The following is a 15,968-nucleotide window of genomic DNA, read 5'->3' as shown; positions in this document are numbered from 1 at the left end:
CATTACTTTATTTTCCCCCTTCAGGTTTTTTTTCTCCAATTCAAAGTCTTTCTGCATAAGGTTTTACAAATTTAATGTTAATCCAAGTATCTGATTTGTTGTGTTCCTGAAATATCCATTCTGAAAAAAATCTGTAGCTTGAAATAAAATCCTCTATTCACCTAAATATTTGAGTGTTTTTGCCATCTTTGTTAAACATGAGTGTGTAAACTTGAAGCCTGGCCATTTTCCTCATCTTTTAATAAGTCACTTGGTACCAATTTAAAGACTCCTTTTTCACATGTTCAAGAGTAATAAGCCTTTACTGTTGGGTACATTATTAAGATGCAAAATGCCCATGTTAAAGTTGGTAGTCTGTCCTATATGCATCCAGCCAGTGCTTATCCCTGCAGACTGAAGGGTGAAGCAGGAGACAGTCTGTGTTGTATTCTGTCCCCTGTGTTGGGAAGGTGTCGTAACACGGACCCACAACAGGGGGCGCAAATGAACGGACAATGGATAAGAGAAGGAGTAACAATTTAATGTTGCACAAGAACACAACGTAATATAAACAAGAGTGCTGCCAATCATACACAAGAGGACTGCGGGCAGGCTTGAAGATAGGAGACCTCGGATGAACGAAGAGCCGGGGCCCACACCGCTTCTACCACCAACGGCCTGAAGAACACCGAAGCCGCCAAGCCCTGAGTCCCCAGGTGGTCTCTGTCCTCCGTTGTCGGCCCTGGTACTGCTGGCAGACAGAAACAGAAGGTGGTGAGTGTGAATCCTCACACCCAGCAACCTTGATTAATGATTCCTCTTGGAGGGAGAACCTCCACCTCCAATCATACACACGTGCAGCTCCTGTTTACCACTTATCGGTTTTGGAGTGTGAGGCGAAGTCGTCGCAGTCACACCAAACGCCAAAAATCCCAGATAAGGAATACCAACAGGAAAAACAGCTGCAAAACAGATCAGATTATTATTCGCAATAATCACAGCAGAGAAGTTTACCTCGAATCGTAGGAGATTTCTCGGCGAGGAGGTGGAGTCGCCGTCCGGCCTTTATGGTGATGATGATGATGAGATGAATGAGTGACAGCTGGTGTTGAGGATGATTGACGGCTGTCACTCCCAGTGGTTCTGGCGCCCTCTTGTGCTTGAAGCCCGCACTCCAAGCAGGGCGCCATCTGGTGGTGGTGAGCCAGCAGTACCTCCTCTTCAGCGGCCCACACAACACCATGTCTGTTTTATCTCTTAGTCATGTTGTTTTTCTGTGTTTGCACCATTTAGCCTTTTTTGAGTTCCACCTTAAGTTGTTCGTCTTTTGTTCTTTGGTTTGTGTATTTTTTTTACCTTGTGGTTCCCCTTTTAGTTTGTGTTTGTTTTCGAGTCACCCCCAGGGTTCCTTGAGGTTTGTGACTGTCAGTTTCTGTGTGTGTCTGTAGGCGTGTCCTTTGTCACCCGGTCTCGCCCACAGCTGCTGCACATTCCCAATCACACCACCCCTCGCTTGTCTTTTCGTTTGTGTCACTATGTAGTATTACACTGTTCCCCTTTGAGTTTGCCAGAGTATTCTTTAACACCTCTGGTTAGATCGCTATTCATGACGTCTTTGCATTACTTGTCTTTTGTCTGACCCCAGTTGTTTGCTGCCTTCCACTGCCTGTGTTTTTTTTTGTTTTTTTTGTTTTTTTTAGTTCTACAATTACTCCTGTTGTGCTTATTTGGACTCTTTCTGTTTGTGGGACTGGACATCTAAACTGGTCAATAAATTACTTTTGTTCCCTCTATAAATTGTGTGGTTACTGCCTGCATGTTTGGGTTCATCACACAACCGTCAAACCCTGCAGCTGAATACTTGTGTACTAAAATCGGTTTGTACATACTACCCACCCACGAATCTAGTACATTCTAGAAGTAAGTGAGTGAGTAGTAAGGACACAATTCGGAGGTACTATACCACCGCCGTCTTACCTGTCTTTGAGCTGGATGCCCTTCCTGACGCAAATCCACATTACATGAAGAAATGTGGCAGGGGTGGGATTTGAACCCGGAACCTTTTGCACTGTAACCAAGCGCATTAACCACTTGGCCATCACCCCTGATGTATATTTGTAAAATGCCACAGGCCTTTAGACGTCACCACTATTTTCATGTTTGTCCACTGTCTTCATTGAAAAAAGTTGTTGTTCTTCTTGATTACTTACCAGGATCCAGCTGCATCATTGGACAGCATAGTGTGGTGTACACACTATGGCGATAGTAGTCCATCTGTGTACCTTTTTATCTACTACTGAGTTTTTTGTACTCTTTATAAATTGTGATGTATTGGTTTTACTCCTATATAGTAAGATAGTATGACTATTCAGATGTAGCTTACGACTCCTCCCTAGTAGGATGCCAGAATACTTCCTCACCCAAAGGTTAGCACCCATTTTCCAGCTGGGTGGACTGGGATGATGCAGGTAGCATGAAGCCCAAACCTGGAATCAAACCCCAGTGTATATAACTGGTAGTCCAGGTCCTAGCCCACAGACCTACCTGCTCTACAATGAAGCTTTGGTGCATTAGAGTATCATCTTTATTCCATAGGGAGAGGATCTCTTCTCTCTGAAAGCACAGGCTCTCAGAATGACTTCTATATGAAACAGGCGGTGCTAGAAATATAACCGTATTTATTTATTTATTTATTTTTAATTCAGGCAATGCCCTTTCTGAAAAACAAAAAGAAACAGGAAATGAGTGTGTTTACATGTGCACCTAAAGGATATGGACATCTTTGTCTCCCGTGTCGTCCCGTGTGTTTCTGTCTATATGTGGCTTTCATACAGATTGGCGTCCTATCCAATGTGTATGCCCTCATGCCCTATGACTGCTGGGATAGGCTCCAGTCTCCCAGTAACCCTTAATTGGTGTAAGCAGGTATAGAAAATGGATGGATAGGCCGTCTCGTGGTTGCAGCCTTAGCTTGTGGAACCATTGTATAGCTGCAGTTTGCTTACTGTTCACATAGAGTTAGACAAAAGGAACTGGAGAAAAAGGCCAAGGCTAGCTCAAAAACAAAGAAATGGTTCATGGACTAGCTTGACTAATGGAAGTTTGAAAGGCCTTTATGAACAACTTTGAATAGCCGAAGTACAGAGAGAAAGGTAATCTGCTGGTAAGGATGTTGTGAATGAAAGCAGAACCTTAAAATAATGCACATATCCTTTCAGAGTCATTCTATGTACAGACAAAGATTAGCTCAACATTGTCACAGCCTTCACTGAGTGAAACACACAAAATGCTTCATCCAGAAAGCTGTTTACTTGTAGATCCAGGGTTGTTGGCCTGCAGTGCTTTGGCATGGTGCACTGATTTCTGGGTCTGTGTCTTGAGTTCAGAGTGAGCAGCAACACATATGATCTACATAAAGCTAGCTACGGTGCATCCAGAAAGTATTCACTGCACTTCACTCATTCCACATTTTGTTATGTTAACAGCCTTATTCCAAAATGGAGTCTTTTTTTTTTTTTTTTTTTTGTCAAACTTCTACTCACAACATGAAAATGAGGTGTTTGGACCACCAGCTTTACTGCACTGAGCATGCATCACTGCACAAAATTTGCATTGCTGCACACAGCGCCCGCCCCCCCCCCCCCCCCCCCCCAAAAAAAATAACTAACAAAAAATTGTGACGCTGACACTTAACAAGATAGATGATGATTGAAATGGACCATAGAAACAAATCTGCTCTGTATAGCTTAGTAATTGTAGTTTGCTTTTTTTTTTAGGAGTGACGGTGGTGCGTCAGGCCTGTTTAATGAGTAGCTCCTCCTATCTCTGATATTTACACCAAGCCTTCTTATCCCTTGTGAATCATCCATAAATATTACAGATGTTCTGTGGTAACTCCCCATATAAAATGAATCCTGTCCAAATAGGGTTTTGATTTTTAAAGTGTGATGCAGACATGTAAACCCCTTAATCAGACTGTGACGTCCAATTGGAGTTTTAACAGCATTTTGCAACACATTAGTCATAGGGGACACAATGTGACTGTGATTCATTAATAAAAGTATACAGTGTAACAAGTAACCAGAAATATGAATGGAATATTCTCGAAAACAACTTGTAACACCATAATCTTAATACAGTCTTTGTCAGAATAAGGCCTGTAATTGGATTGTTGCTGTCCATGTAATCATAATTACTCCAGTTTTGATAACGGCCTTCTCCAAATCAAATCAATTTTATTTATATAGCACCAAATCACAACAAACAGTTGCCCCAAGTTGCTTTATATTGTAAGGCAAAGCCATATGGTAATTACGGAAAGACCCCAACGGTCAAAACGACCCCCTGTGAGCAAGCACTTGGCGACAGTGGGAAGGAAAAACTCCCTTTTAACAGGAAGAAACCTCCAGCAGAACCAGGCTCAGGGAGGGGCAGTCTTCTGCTGGGACTGGTTGGGGCTGAGGGAGAGAACCAGGAAAATGACATGCAGTGGAGGGGAGCAGAGATCAATCACTAATGATTAAATGCAGAGTGGTGCATACAGAGCAAAAAGAGAAAGAAACACTCAGTGCATCGTGGGAACCCCCCAGCAGTCTAAGTCTATAGCAGCATAACTAAGGGATGGTTCAGGGTCACCTGATCCATCCCTAACTATAAGCTTTAGCAAAAAGGAAAGTTTTAAGCCTAATCTTAAAAGTAGAGAGGGTGTCTGTCTCCCTGATCCGAATAGGGAGCTGGTTCCAGAGGAGAGTCACTCCAGACACATTTACCACACAGTACCATACTGTTGAAGACGTATTCAGTAGTGGACTTAGAAATGTTCATATATCCATCTCCAGACTTGTCTAAAGGACACTGGCTGTAAAAGTAAGGATTTGCCGTAAATGTATGACAGGTGCATGAATAAATGTCACACATATTTTATGTCTGCACTCTAAGAAATTAAATATTTACTTCATCCAGATATGTTCACCAGTCCAACAAAACTTGTTTAAATGAGAAATTAAATATACAGTTAATTGTAACAAGTTGTTAATTTATTAATCATAACATTAATTGTAACAAGTTCTTACAAGTAATTGTATATTTAGTTTCTGATTTAAACAACCACATTTTATGGGAGCGGTTGACATATTTAAATAAAGTAATTTAAATATGTAATTTTTTTTTTATTTCTTAGAGTGTGCATTTTTAAAATTAATTTCGTTGCATTAAATAACTTTGTTGCTGTTGTGATGAATATTTTATTAAATATTCATATTGAACAAAAAACTTGAACAGAATTGGTTCATTTGCTTTTTTGTCTGAAAATATTGGGAATTTTTAAAAAAATCAGAGGTGCTCCCTCCATCAGAGCTGTAGCCAAGACTGTATTTGGCGTTTCAGTGTGAATGTCTTTGACTTGCCTGTAATAGATAAAACTTGTATAGTTGATCAAAACTAGAAAAGCATCCTCACACAGGATCCACAAGACCCCTTGAAAGTGTGTCACATGTGGGTGTACAGTGAGAACCCGTGCTGATGTTGCTTACATAACGTGTGTGTGTGTGTGTATGTGTGTGTGCGCACGCGCTGTCAGTATCTGCACAGCATCCACCCTGATTGTGTTTTGGCCTGGCGCTTCACTCATGTTCTCCAGCCATAGACCCTCTCCATTCACCCCGAGGGGCCGCGGTGTGTCTCCGACCTTCAGGGTCACATGGATGAGCGTTGTCTCTGTTTGTGTCTGTGATTTTTACTTGTGGATGTTTGGTAACTCACTCTGGACATTGGTGTCTTTGCAGACGTGCCAAACTAAGGCTGTACTTGGAGCAGCTGAAGAAGCTGGTGCCTTTGGGTCCAGACAGCACTCGACACACCACGCTGAGTTTGCTGAAAAGGGCCAAGATGCACATTAAGGTACTCCAAAACAGCCTGAGGAAAAAATGTCAAAAGTTATACAGTTTACAGCATGTCTGTTTGTGTGTTTGTATCCGTTTGAAAAGAATGCTAATAAAGTTATGGGCGAAGTGCTTAGACGTAGATGCAGCACTGTGTAGACATATTAGGCACACTTAATGTGTATATATAATGCATTAAAATAATGAATGAATGATAATTATCGAGCTGTATAATAAATAATTAAAATGTGACCACTTTTCAATTTTTAAAATGCATAATTTTTAGGTGATTTTAAAACTGCAGGAAAATATGTAATCAGTTTATGAATCAAATATTTAAAATAATTTTAAATAATTTACATTTTTAATTAAATACTTGCTTTAGTTCAACAGGAAAAAAATCATTTCTTTAAAGAAACAAAGTAAACAGAAATATTTTTTGTTACAGATGAATCACTCTCAAATGCTATTTTAAAACGCGTAATAGTTATAGTAATACTAATAATAATAATAACAACAATAAAAATTGCTTGTGAGACAGATGTTTGGGCCAGTACAAAGATGACTGCCCCTTTCACCAGAGGATTATGGGAAAAATAAGTAGTCAGGTGACAGAATATAGACAAACATCAGTGTTTGGTGCAAATGAAGATGATTTTTTTTTGGGGGGGGGGGGGGGTGGAATGGATCGATAGAGTATCACATATTCCTCACAGGCTGCTGGCGATCACGTCTCTGTCACACATCTGCTTCACTGTGAGAGTGTTTCAGTTCCCAGCACATAGCCACAGCCCAACACATTACAGGCCCAGTGCACTGACTGAGTAACTAAATTGCAGTCAGCAATATTCAGCACAGGTCAGAGAAGAGTGCTGGAGTCACCATTGTGTTTTGTTCACTGACAGCATGGAGAAATAAAAGTCACTGGAGAACAGCCAAATTGCCTCCCTTTCATTGGCACAGTCTATTAACTGGACCTCTGTATAGCGAAAACTGTACTCTTTCTTCAGTTCAGGTGTTCAAACCTCTGGATTTTATTTATTTATATACAATAGAAATATTTTCTCTTCATCTGTGGCAGACAGGCTTGCTTACAAATCCTGACCTCACAGCCACGTGTTGTTATGCATGTGCATGCTCACCTTGCGAGCATGCTCGTGTTCTCTGTCTAAACACAATAACAATGCTGTGGGGCAAAAGTTATTTAGAAAAGCAGTTTATGAAGGAGTGCCCCTTTAAGTGGCATCGGGTTCGCTAATCTGCCCATCAGAGCTGTGCACGACCAGCCTGCCAGGGAAACTGATCCCAAGACAGAGAAACACTCCACCAAAATGTCAACAAAGGCTATATTTCCGCTGCCACGCATCAGCGACCTGATTCTGATCTTTTGCTCGCATGCGACACCTATCAGATACGCATTGTGAATGCATTGCATCCAGAAAGTATTCATAGTGCGGCACTTCTTCCACATTTTTTGTATGTTACCATTTGTAACATTTAAGGTCCCACAGTTGACAGTGCATGTCAGAGCACAAACCAAGCATGAAGTCAAAGGAATTGTCTGTTGACCTCTGAGACAGGATTGTCTTGAGGCACAAGTCTGGGGAAGGGTACAGAAACGTTTCTGTTGCTTTGAAGGTCCCAATGAGCACAGTGGCCTCCATCATCTGTAAATTAAAGAAGTTCGGATCCACCAGGACTCATCCTAGAGCTGGCCACCTGTCTAAACTGAGTGATCGGGAGAGAAGGTCTTTAGTCAGGGAGGTGAACAAGAACATGATGGTCACTCTGTCAGAGCTCCAGCATTGCTCTGTGGAGAGAGGAGAACCTTCCAGAAGGACAACCATCTTTGCAGCAATCCACTAATCAGACCTGTATGGTAGAGTGGCCAGATGACAGCTGACCTAGAGTTTGCCAAAAGGCACCTGAAGGACTCAGACCATCAGAAACAAAATTCTCTCGTCTGATGGGACAAAGATTGAACTCTGTGGCATGAATGTCAGGCATCATGTTCGGAGGAAACCAGGCACCATCCCTACAGTGAAGCATGGTGGTGACGGCATCATGCTGTGGGGATGATTTTCAGCAGCAGGAACTGGCAGACTAGTCATGATTGAGGGAAAGATGGATGCAGCAATATCCAGAGTCATCCTGGATGAAAACCTGCTCCAGAGCGTTCTTGACCTCAGACTGGGGTGGCGGTTCATCTTTCAGCAGGACAATGACCCGAAGCACACAGCCAAGATATCAAAGGAGTGGCTTCAGGACAACTCTGTGAATGTCTTTGAGTGGCCCAGCCAGAGCCCAGACGCGAATCCGATTGAATATCTCTGGAGGGCTTTGAAAATGGCTGTGCACTGATGCTCTACATCCAGCCTGATGGAGCTTGACAGGTGCTGCAAAGAGGAATAGACAAAACTGCCCAAAGATAGGCGCACCAAGCTTGTGGCATCATATTCAAGAAGACTTGAGGTTGTAATTGCTGCCAAAAGTGCATCAATAAAGTATTGAGCAAAGGGGGTGAATACTTATGTACATGCCATTTCTATTTTATTTTTATTTTTAATAAATTTGCAGAAATTAAAAAAAAGTGTGGAAAATGTTAAGCGCTATGAAAACTTTCTGGATGCACTGTTTGTGGATGGTGAAAATGATCACTGAATCGAATGTTTTCAGAGTGGATTTAGGCCATGTGCAGGCACGTATCAGATATCTGCCAGTGTGACTGCGGACGAACCATCTCAATACTGAAATCAGATATGGGCCACTTTAAAAAAAAGTACACTGTCTGTGAAATTAAACAAAGGCAGGAAATTAGAATTGAGCATCAAGATCTGTATATGTATGTAATACAAATTGGAGAAATACTAGCAGATAACAGAATATTTTGAATGGTGGTACAAAAACCAAATTTCGTCCAAAGTATTCCTCTGACATTACTCTTGAAAATGCTGATGGGCCCCTGAAATTTTCAGTATGGCAGCCATTTTCCAAGGTGGCTGCCATATTTACTAATGAAATTCTACTTTCGGTGATAAAACACAGACTTTTGCCAATATTCATGATTCTAGCATCAAGTCATAGCTTTGTACCGATGCAGGATTCAATTGTGTAAATCCACAAAACATTCCTCAGCTCAAGCGGCAGTACTTCAGCATGTCTTACCAGTCTTGCTTTGATGGACTAGTGTCCTGTCCTCTGGGGAGTCATAGACTCTTATTTGCTTCATGCCGTGATGTATGGGGATAAGCATCAGCCTGAGATGCCTCGGGCCTGTATAGGGCTTACTTCTTTGTAGTAAAAACCTACTTTTGGACATCAAGCTCATCCACATTGGTCCACTTCTGTGGATTCTCTGCAGTTCAGTGTGCTAGAGTGGTGACTGTTTTTCATCCTTTATTTAATCTTGACTATTTATGTGGCCTGCGGGCTTTTTTGAGACGAGCAATATCTCAGGAACATTTTTAAAAATAAAGTTTTGTTTGTGTACCACCATCTGAAAGATTATTCCAGTTCCCTGCTACACTATATAAGTAACACATTTATCTCATTTTCAGATCTGTGAGAAAAGATAATTAAATGTTTGGTTAGGGGGGGAAAAAACCACAAACATCTGTGATTCAAGAACTCATGTGGTAATAAAGTTTTCATGCATCAGGACGAATAAAAAAACAACAAAAAAAAGTCGAAGTCGGTGTGACCGGATCCACGTAGAAGTGCAAAAAGCACACAAAGTACTGTTCAGACCGTGCTGTGGTGTTAGGCAGTGACAGCAGCACAGTGTGGTTGGTGGAAAATCCACACGTAGCTGGTTTTAACCCTTCATTTCCTGTTTATCACGTAGATCCTTTCTGCTCAAATGATCGCCCGTAATTCTCGTCACAGCGTTGTCTTCTGTTCTCACATGGTTAGACTGAGCACTGAGTCAACGCTGATAAGTTATGTGTGCAAAGATGTGTCAAACACACTCCTGTCAACTTTTCATAAATATAAGAATTGATTTATTTCAGCTTCACATTCTAAAGCCATTGAAACCATGTTTCATGATCATGTTAAAAATGTGTTGCTTTGTGATTCTGCCTGCAAAATATACTTTAATATTTCTGTATTAAATACAATACAGTTACAGCATCAAGATGAGTATTTAAAATATAAACGTTACGCTTGACAAAAATGACATCTGAATTCAAAATGATGAGAAAAATGTCACGCTGATTCAGTGTGTGTGTGTGTGTGTGTGTGTGTGTGTGTGTGTGTGTGTGTGTGTGTGTGTGTGTGTGTGTGTGTGTTTGCAGAAGCTGGAGGAGCAGGACAGGAAGGCTTTAAATGTGAAGGAGCAGCTGCAGCGAGAGCACCGCTACCTCAAACGCCGCCTGGAGCAGCTCTCTGTGTCAGGATCCATGGAACGTATCCGCACTGACAGCATGGGCTCCACCATATCCACTGACTCAGAGCAAGGTACCACAACACAACCACACTCATCCAAAATCTGGATCGTTTGGCTGTCGCATTTTAAAATAATTTGTTCGCAAATTTCACCTTTAGCGCTGGTTCTTAAACATTTCTGTGTCTCATTTGAACAATTTTCAGAAACATGCAAAAGTCAACTATTTGTCAAATGTGTTTATTTTATTTTGTATTTTATTTTCACTTGCATTGCCAAAGGCAGAGTAGTTCTAGGAACTGCGCAACTGCGCATGGCTGACATCTGTGTGGTTGATGTCTGCATGATATCACAAAAAATCTTGTATCAAAGTTAATCTTGGTGCACAAATTCACATAATGTAGGCCTCGGTAAATATTCTGTTCTAATTTTGGTCACTAGGAGGCAGAGACTCTGAAACCAGGTGTATTCAAGAACTCCACAAGGTCTTTGTAGGTTGTGATCAAACTTGATACTACAAATTAGCTTTTAGCTTGCTTGGCCCTTGCGCAGATTTGAGGCTGAGCTCAGTTAAGCAGGCTGGGGTACATATCACCAATGTTTAAAATGATATAAAATGTTGTATTGCAGCCATCAGAGCTCTTGTTTTGGTGTTTGCTCCATAACCCTTAGATTCATCTTGTGGCCTCTTAAATTGGGAACACGTGGTGACAACAATGTATTGATTACTGCTTTGAACATTAATTGTGTCCATTTAAACAGCCGTTTACACTGTTGGGTACAGTCTAAATGTGATTGTAATTAATTTAACAGGTCATGTGGAAAATCAGTACATACCTTTTACAGTTACATGTAGCTAGGATTTCATACCAAACATTGTCTAATGCCCCGGTCACACGGCAGTCAGTGATAGCTGTACGAAGGATTAAAAGTAAAAAACTGTCAAGAAAAGGTGGATGAAAGATCCTGCACCTTTCTCATCAGCGAAAACCGTGAGGAACAAAACAAAATCGAAATGAACGAAAGAAAAACATCAACCTCGACGCTTTAAATAAAATCAAAATGAAACGCTCATGATGATGTGATCGAAAGCAGGTATAAAACCAGTGCAGCCTGCCTTGTTGTCATGTCTACAGTACGTGCAGGTGCAGGATTTTATTTGTCTTCACAACAATAAGTTTTGTTTGTCTTCACATTCTGAGTTCTCGCGGCATGTCTGTACCTTGTTGTACACTTTATCTGTGATAGTATTTGTCCTGACAAGTACTTTTGACAAGTTCATGGCATCAGCCATGGGGAACTGTCTGTGTCAGACCAAGGCTACTCCTGAATACACACACACGCAGGCCAGCCAGAAACGGTTGAAATGTGTATAAATAATTTAAAGTAGATGATAAAACATTCTTAACACTATTGTTTCTGTATGAAAAGATTGCTTTTTTTGTCCCAAAAATGAATGATTCATGAGCAATACAAGGATGCTTCGTTTCGGTTGTCGAAGCTTTAGTTATTGATTCATTCAGATACCGTTGCGTTCATCAACCTTCGTTCAGTACATTGGACTTGGGAGGTTGAACAAAGTTGGGTGAAAGTCAAACGAAATGCTAACGTTCTGAAAATTAAGCAAACGATAAGAAACCGTCAAGAATGAAAGCAAAACGAAATACAGACGAACTGAGGTTTGTACAGACGTACTAAGCTAAACGCAGCTGTGGCGCATACGAAATTAAACAAGAGAAAATGCACATGGATTTAGTGAATATGGGTTAATTTATCCTGTACCGATCGATGAAAATCTCTGGTGACACTATGGTGTGCGTAATTGTGAAGAATAAGTTTATAAAATGAGGCCACCGTCTCATCAGGAGATCCAACACATATCACGTGTCCTGCATTTATGGAAGGGCGGTCTTGCTTGGAAAAACCTGATTGTTACTTTTTAAGCATTCGTGACATTAGTGTTAACAGGGGGTGGGGGGGGGAGCGAGTTCTAAACTCTCTTTCCATAATTCTGCTGATAAACACAGATGTTGCAAAGAGTTAGCAATGCTAACTGCTTTAAAGCCCCGTGTCCACACCAGTGTCCTGTTGAGATTCTGAATGTGAAATTGATTCCTCTCCAACCCTTCATGGTTACACTGTTGTAAAATCGTATGAACTTGTTTGACTTTCTCATAGATACATGTAAAAAATAGATAATAAAAAACCATACATGAAAAACTAAATGTGGACTTGCAATAAGCAATGCATTCTGGGTCAATCTGTTTTTTTTTTTTTCTTTATGAGTAGGGAGAATTGTCATCAGGTCTGTTCCTTTTTACAGCAAAGGCATGAACTTAAACCAACTTTTAATCACTGCCAGGTGTAACAGATGATTAATTTAACATGCAGGTCTGACGTGTTCATTCCCCTACTTGCCCAAAACTGTAAATGTAATCCCAGTCGGAGGTATTTGCCTTCACCAGAGCCTCAACACTGTTTGCAGGTGATGCCCGCGGTCAGAGGTTAACAGGACAGACTGTAGCTGCCAGTAGGAACTGATGTTGTGTTGCATGTTTGCACAGCCATCCTGTGCGTGCACTGAAGCTGCTGCAGGGCTGCATCCAGGTCACTCCTGATCTCCATGAAGCAGAAATTCTCTGAGTTAAATCAGTAATCTGCTGCCAAAGTCCAGTTGCTTTCACCCTTGCCTCTGCTCCCTGCCCCTGATTTTGTTTGAATCCCAAATCTCCAGGAAGTGGTCCTGAGAGGCGTAAGGTGTATGTGTTGCTCAACCGTGTCACAGGCTTCAGCTTGGACTGTTACAGTACGTTTATAAATCCTGGTGCGGGTAAACACATGTAGCTGTTTGTCAATGGTTGGGGATTAGCTGTGGGAGCACAAAGCTGTGGCTGTTAACGCGGCGCTAGCGGCCACCTAAATCCCATTTTAATCCACACATGCAGCAGTGTGCCCACAGCTGGGTACAAATAAACAGTTTCCGCTCTGTCAGTATTTAAAAATAAAAACATACAACCTTTGTGCTTCCTGTCATGTGCAGAGGTGGACATCGAGGGCATGGAGTTCACACCTGGCGAGGCGGACAGCGTGGACAGCATTAGCGACGGAGAAGAGGAGGACCAGTACAGCCTCCAGAGCAGCTCCAGCGACACCAGCTGCACAGCCACACATTCCCACAGACTGCAGCTGCACCACTGTTAGGCGTCGTGGCCATTTCCCACCCTGATCTAGCTCCCTGACCAACGGCGCCCTCTGGTTACATCAGAGCAAGCCACAAAAGCAGTAAACCTTAAACCCATTCCTCTCCTCCCCAGCTGTCCAGGGGCTAAAAGCCACTCCCTCACCCCATCTCTTCCAGGCCACTGACCCTACCTCATCCTACTGTAACCTGCCTGAACCTGCCCCTGCTGACACGCCCTGCCCTCCCGCTGTCCTCACATCCCCGGATGAGTGATGCCACAGGCTCAGAGAGTGGAGTTTGTGGTTTTTGGGGGGTTTCTATGACATGGACAGCTTTGACTTGTTAATGAGAAATCTGTTAACATGGGCACCATATTCGGCAGCAAAATATCAACATGTGGCAGTATTTAAGGATTTTGCAAGAGTTTTGCACTAAAACGTGAAGCACTTCTGTCTGTTTGGGAATATATGCAACACTGGGCTTGTCAAAGTTATCAGCATCACACAGGATCTTCCCTGTATACGCAACTGCAACAAGAAGTAACCTAATGCAGAAGTCCAAAGCGTACTGCACTTAAAACCGCTGCGCCGTCATCACGTTACAGCACAAAACTCCAAGACAACAATATGGATTGGAAGCAAACTGCTTTTATTGTGCGACGTTCTCTGACACAATGTGAAAGTGATAAATGTATTCCACATTCTGAGGACGCAGTACTCATTGCTTCCACAGAGCAAGTGCATAACTTTGCCCATTTGTGTCAAAGTGAAGAAGTAACAACGCTGCAGCAGATCTAATGTATATAGATGTACAGTTAGCATCCAAAGGTTCGTGCCTCGCTCTGGTTGGCTCGCCTAACCACTCCCCCACACTACTGACCACTACACTATACTGGTGTGGCTGGACTACTATGTGAAACAAAAGGAGTTTCCTCAGCTAAAAACTCTACTCCCGAGTTTAAACGAAGATTAAAAATCTTGTTTTCTGCTCAGTAGCGAATTGATGTAGCAATAAACATGGGGAAGCGAGTGCTTTCTCAGAGTGTTTAAGATTCTGGTGGACTAGGAGGTTTGAGTGTCTTAAAGCTACAGTGTGTAGGATTTGGTGTCATCTAGTGGTGAGGTTGCAGATTGCATTTTTCAGATTTTTTTTTTTTCTCTTCATATTTTTGCTTCTTTGGTGACAGGGATTCATTGCCTCATGATAAGCAATATGCAGTAGTGTTTAGCAACTTTGTCGGCAATAGATTTGGACACTTATTGACCTAAAAATCTTGTCTGGTGATTACAGACAAATCTGGCAACTTTGTTCCACACTAATTGGCCAGTTTGTAAGTAGTTAAATAATAATAATCATAATGAAAATACCATTATATAGTCCCTAACCCCTGCAAACAAAGTAATCCAGAGAGAACAGGATGCTGTTCAGCTTCCCTCCATATGCAAGTTCTACGTGGTTACATCATCACATAATCTAGCGACTTTTAGCAACCTTTCCGAGCCAACAGCAATTTGTGGTGAGACTTTTTACCAACATAGGTGTATGATCCTCCATTTCACAAAAACAAGCACCCATGTATGGTGCATCTGGAAAGTATTCACAGTGCTTCACTTCAATTTCAATTTATTTAGGTTTATATAACACCAAATCACAACAAAGCTGCCCCAAGGCAAAATTCTACACAATACCCCGTAATGACAATGTGAAAAAAGGTTTTTTTTTTTTTTTTTTTTGCAACTTTATTAAAATGCAAATGTGGAAAAAAGTGAAGCGCTGTAAATACTTTCAGGAAGCATGGTAGCTATGAAGGGCTCATTCTAAGTTTATGAAAATATGTTAATTCATTGTTGCAGGTACTTAATTAGACACTAATGAACAGATTATGAATGCAGTATTCTATTTCTTGCTAATTAACACCACTAATTTCTACACACTGTAACAGACGCAGTTATAAACAGAGAGCGGCGCCACTTGGAAAGGCCGTCTCTTTTTTTGTTTTTCTTTCAGTTGTCTTCACTCACTCTACTGTCCGCCCAGAATTGATCCTTCTCTTCAGTCCTGTTACTTTTTCATGCAGCATTCACACACCTGGATTTTTTTCCAATTAACAAGTCAAAGCTGTAAATGTGGGAAACTTATGTATAACTAAATAATAACAAAAACAGACGCCAGCTCTAATGATCTGTTCTGCGCAGAGGTGTTCATTTTAATGAATTTAGCAAATCTAATCACACAGTAGTACTTTTAGGTTGTAATGTGCTTATTTTCTCTCCGCTGTTTGTACTTCCTGGACAATGTTGATTTTTGACTCAGCTATGAACTAACTTGTCAATGAACAATAATCGACGGAGAAGATGCTTGTGTTGCTCTCTGACTTTGCCTCGGTGTGCAACAGTCTTTGGAGCTCGGTGTCCAACGCTTCGAAAAAAAAAAAGGAACTGTGGCGGTTCTGACCAAAAACAAAACAAAAACACAAAATGACTCATACAACAACAGCAACAAAAAAAGCTACTAGTCACTAAAAGTGATATTAGCCAGTGTAGAC

The 15,968-nt window shown here is 41.5% G+C and overlaps 1 protein-coding gene across 1 annotated transcript in view; it reads left to right on the top strand.

Moving 5' to 3' along the window:
- The window catches only part of mxd4 (MAX dimerization protein 4), a 53,924-nt gene extending 39,532 nt beyond the window's left edge, over nt 1-14,392 (top strand). The window contains exons 4-6 of the mRNA XM_034188289.1: nt 5,763-5,877; nt 10,154-10,316; nt 13,283-14,392. Coding sequence (XP_034044180.1) covers nt 5,763-5,877; nt 10,154-10,316; nt 13,283-13,443 — 439 coding nt within the window. The 3' untranslated portion in view covers nt 13,444-14,392. The remainder of the gene's footprint in view (nt 1-5,762; nt 5,878-10,153; nt 10,317-13,282) is intronic.
- Nucleotides 14,393-15,968: the final 1,576 nt, after the last annotated feature.

Source organism: Thalassophryne amazonica, chromosome 15, assembly GCF_902500255.1.
Source record: "Thalassophryne amazonica chromosome 15, fThaAma1.1, whole genome shotgun sequence".
Taxonomy (NCBI): Eukaryota; Metazoa; Chordata; class Actinopteri; order Batrachoidiformes; family Batrachoididae; genus Thalassophryne; species Thalassophryne amazonica.
The sequence above is the reverse complement of the archived record's forward strand: the minus strand, read 5'-3'. Positions and strand labels throughout refer to the sequence as shown.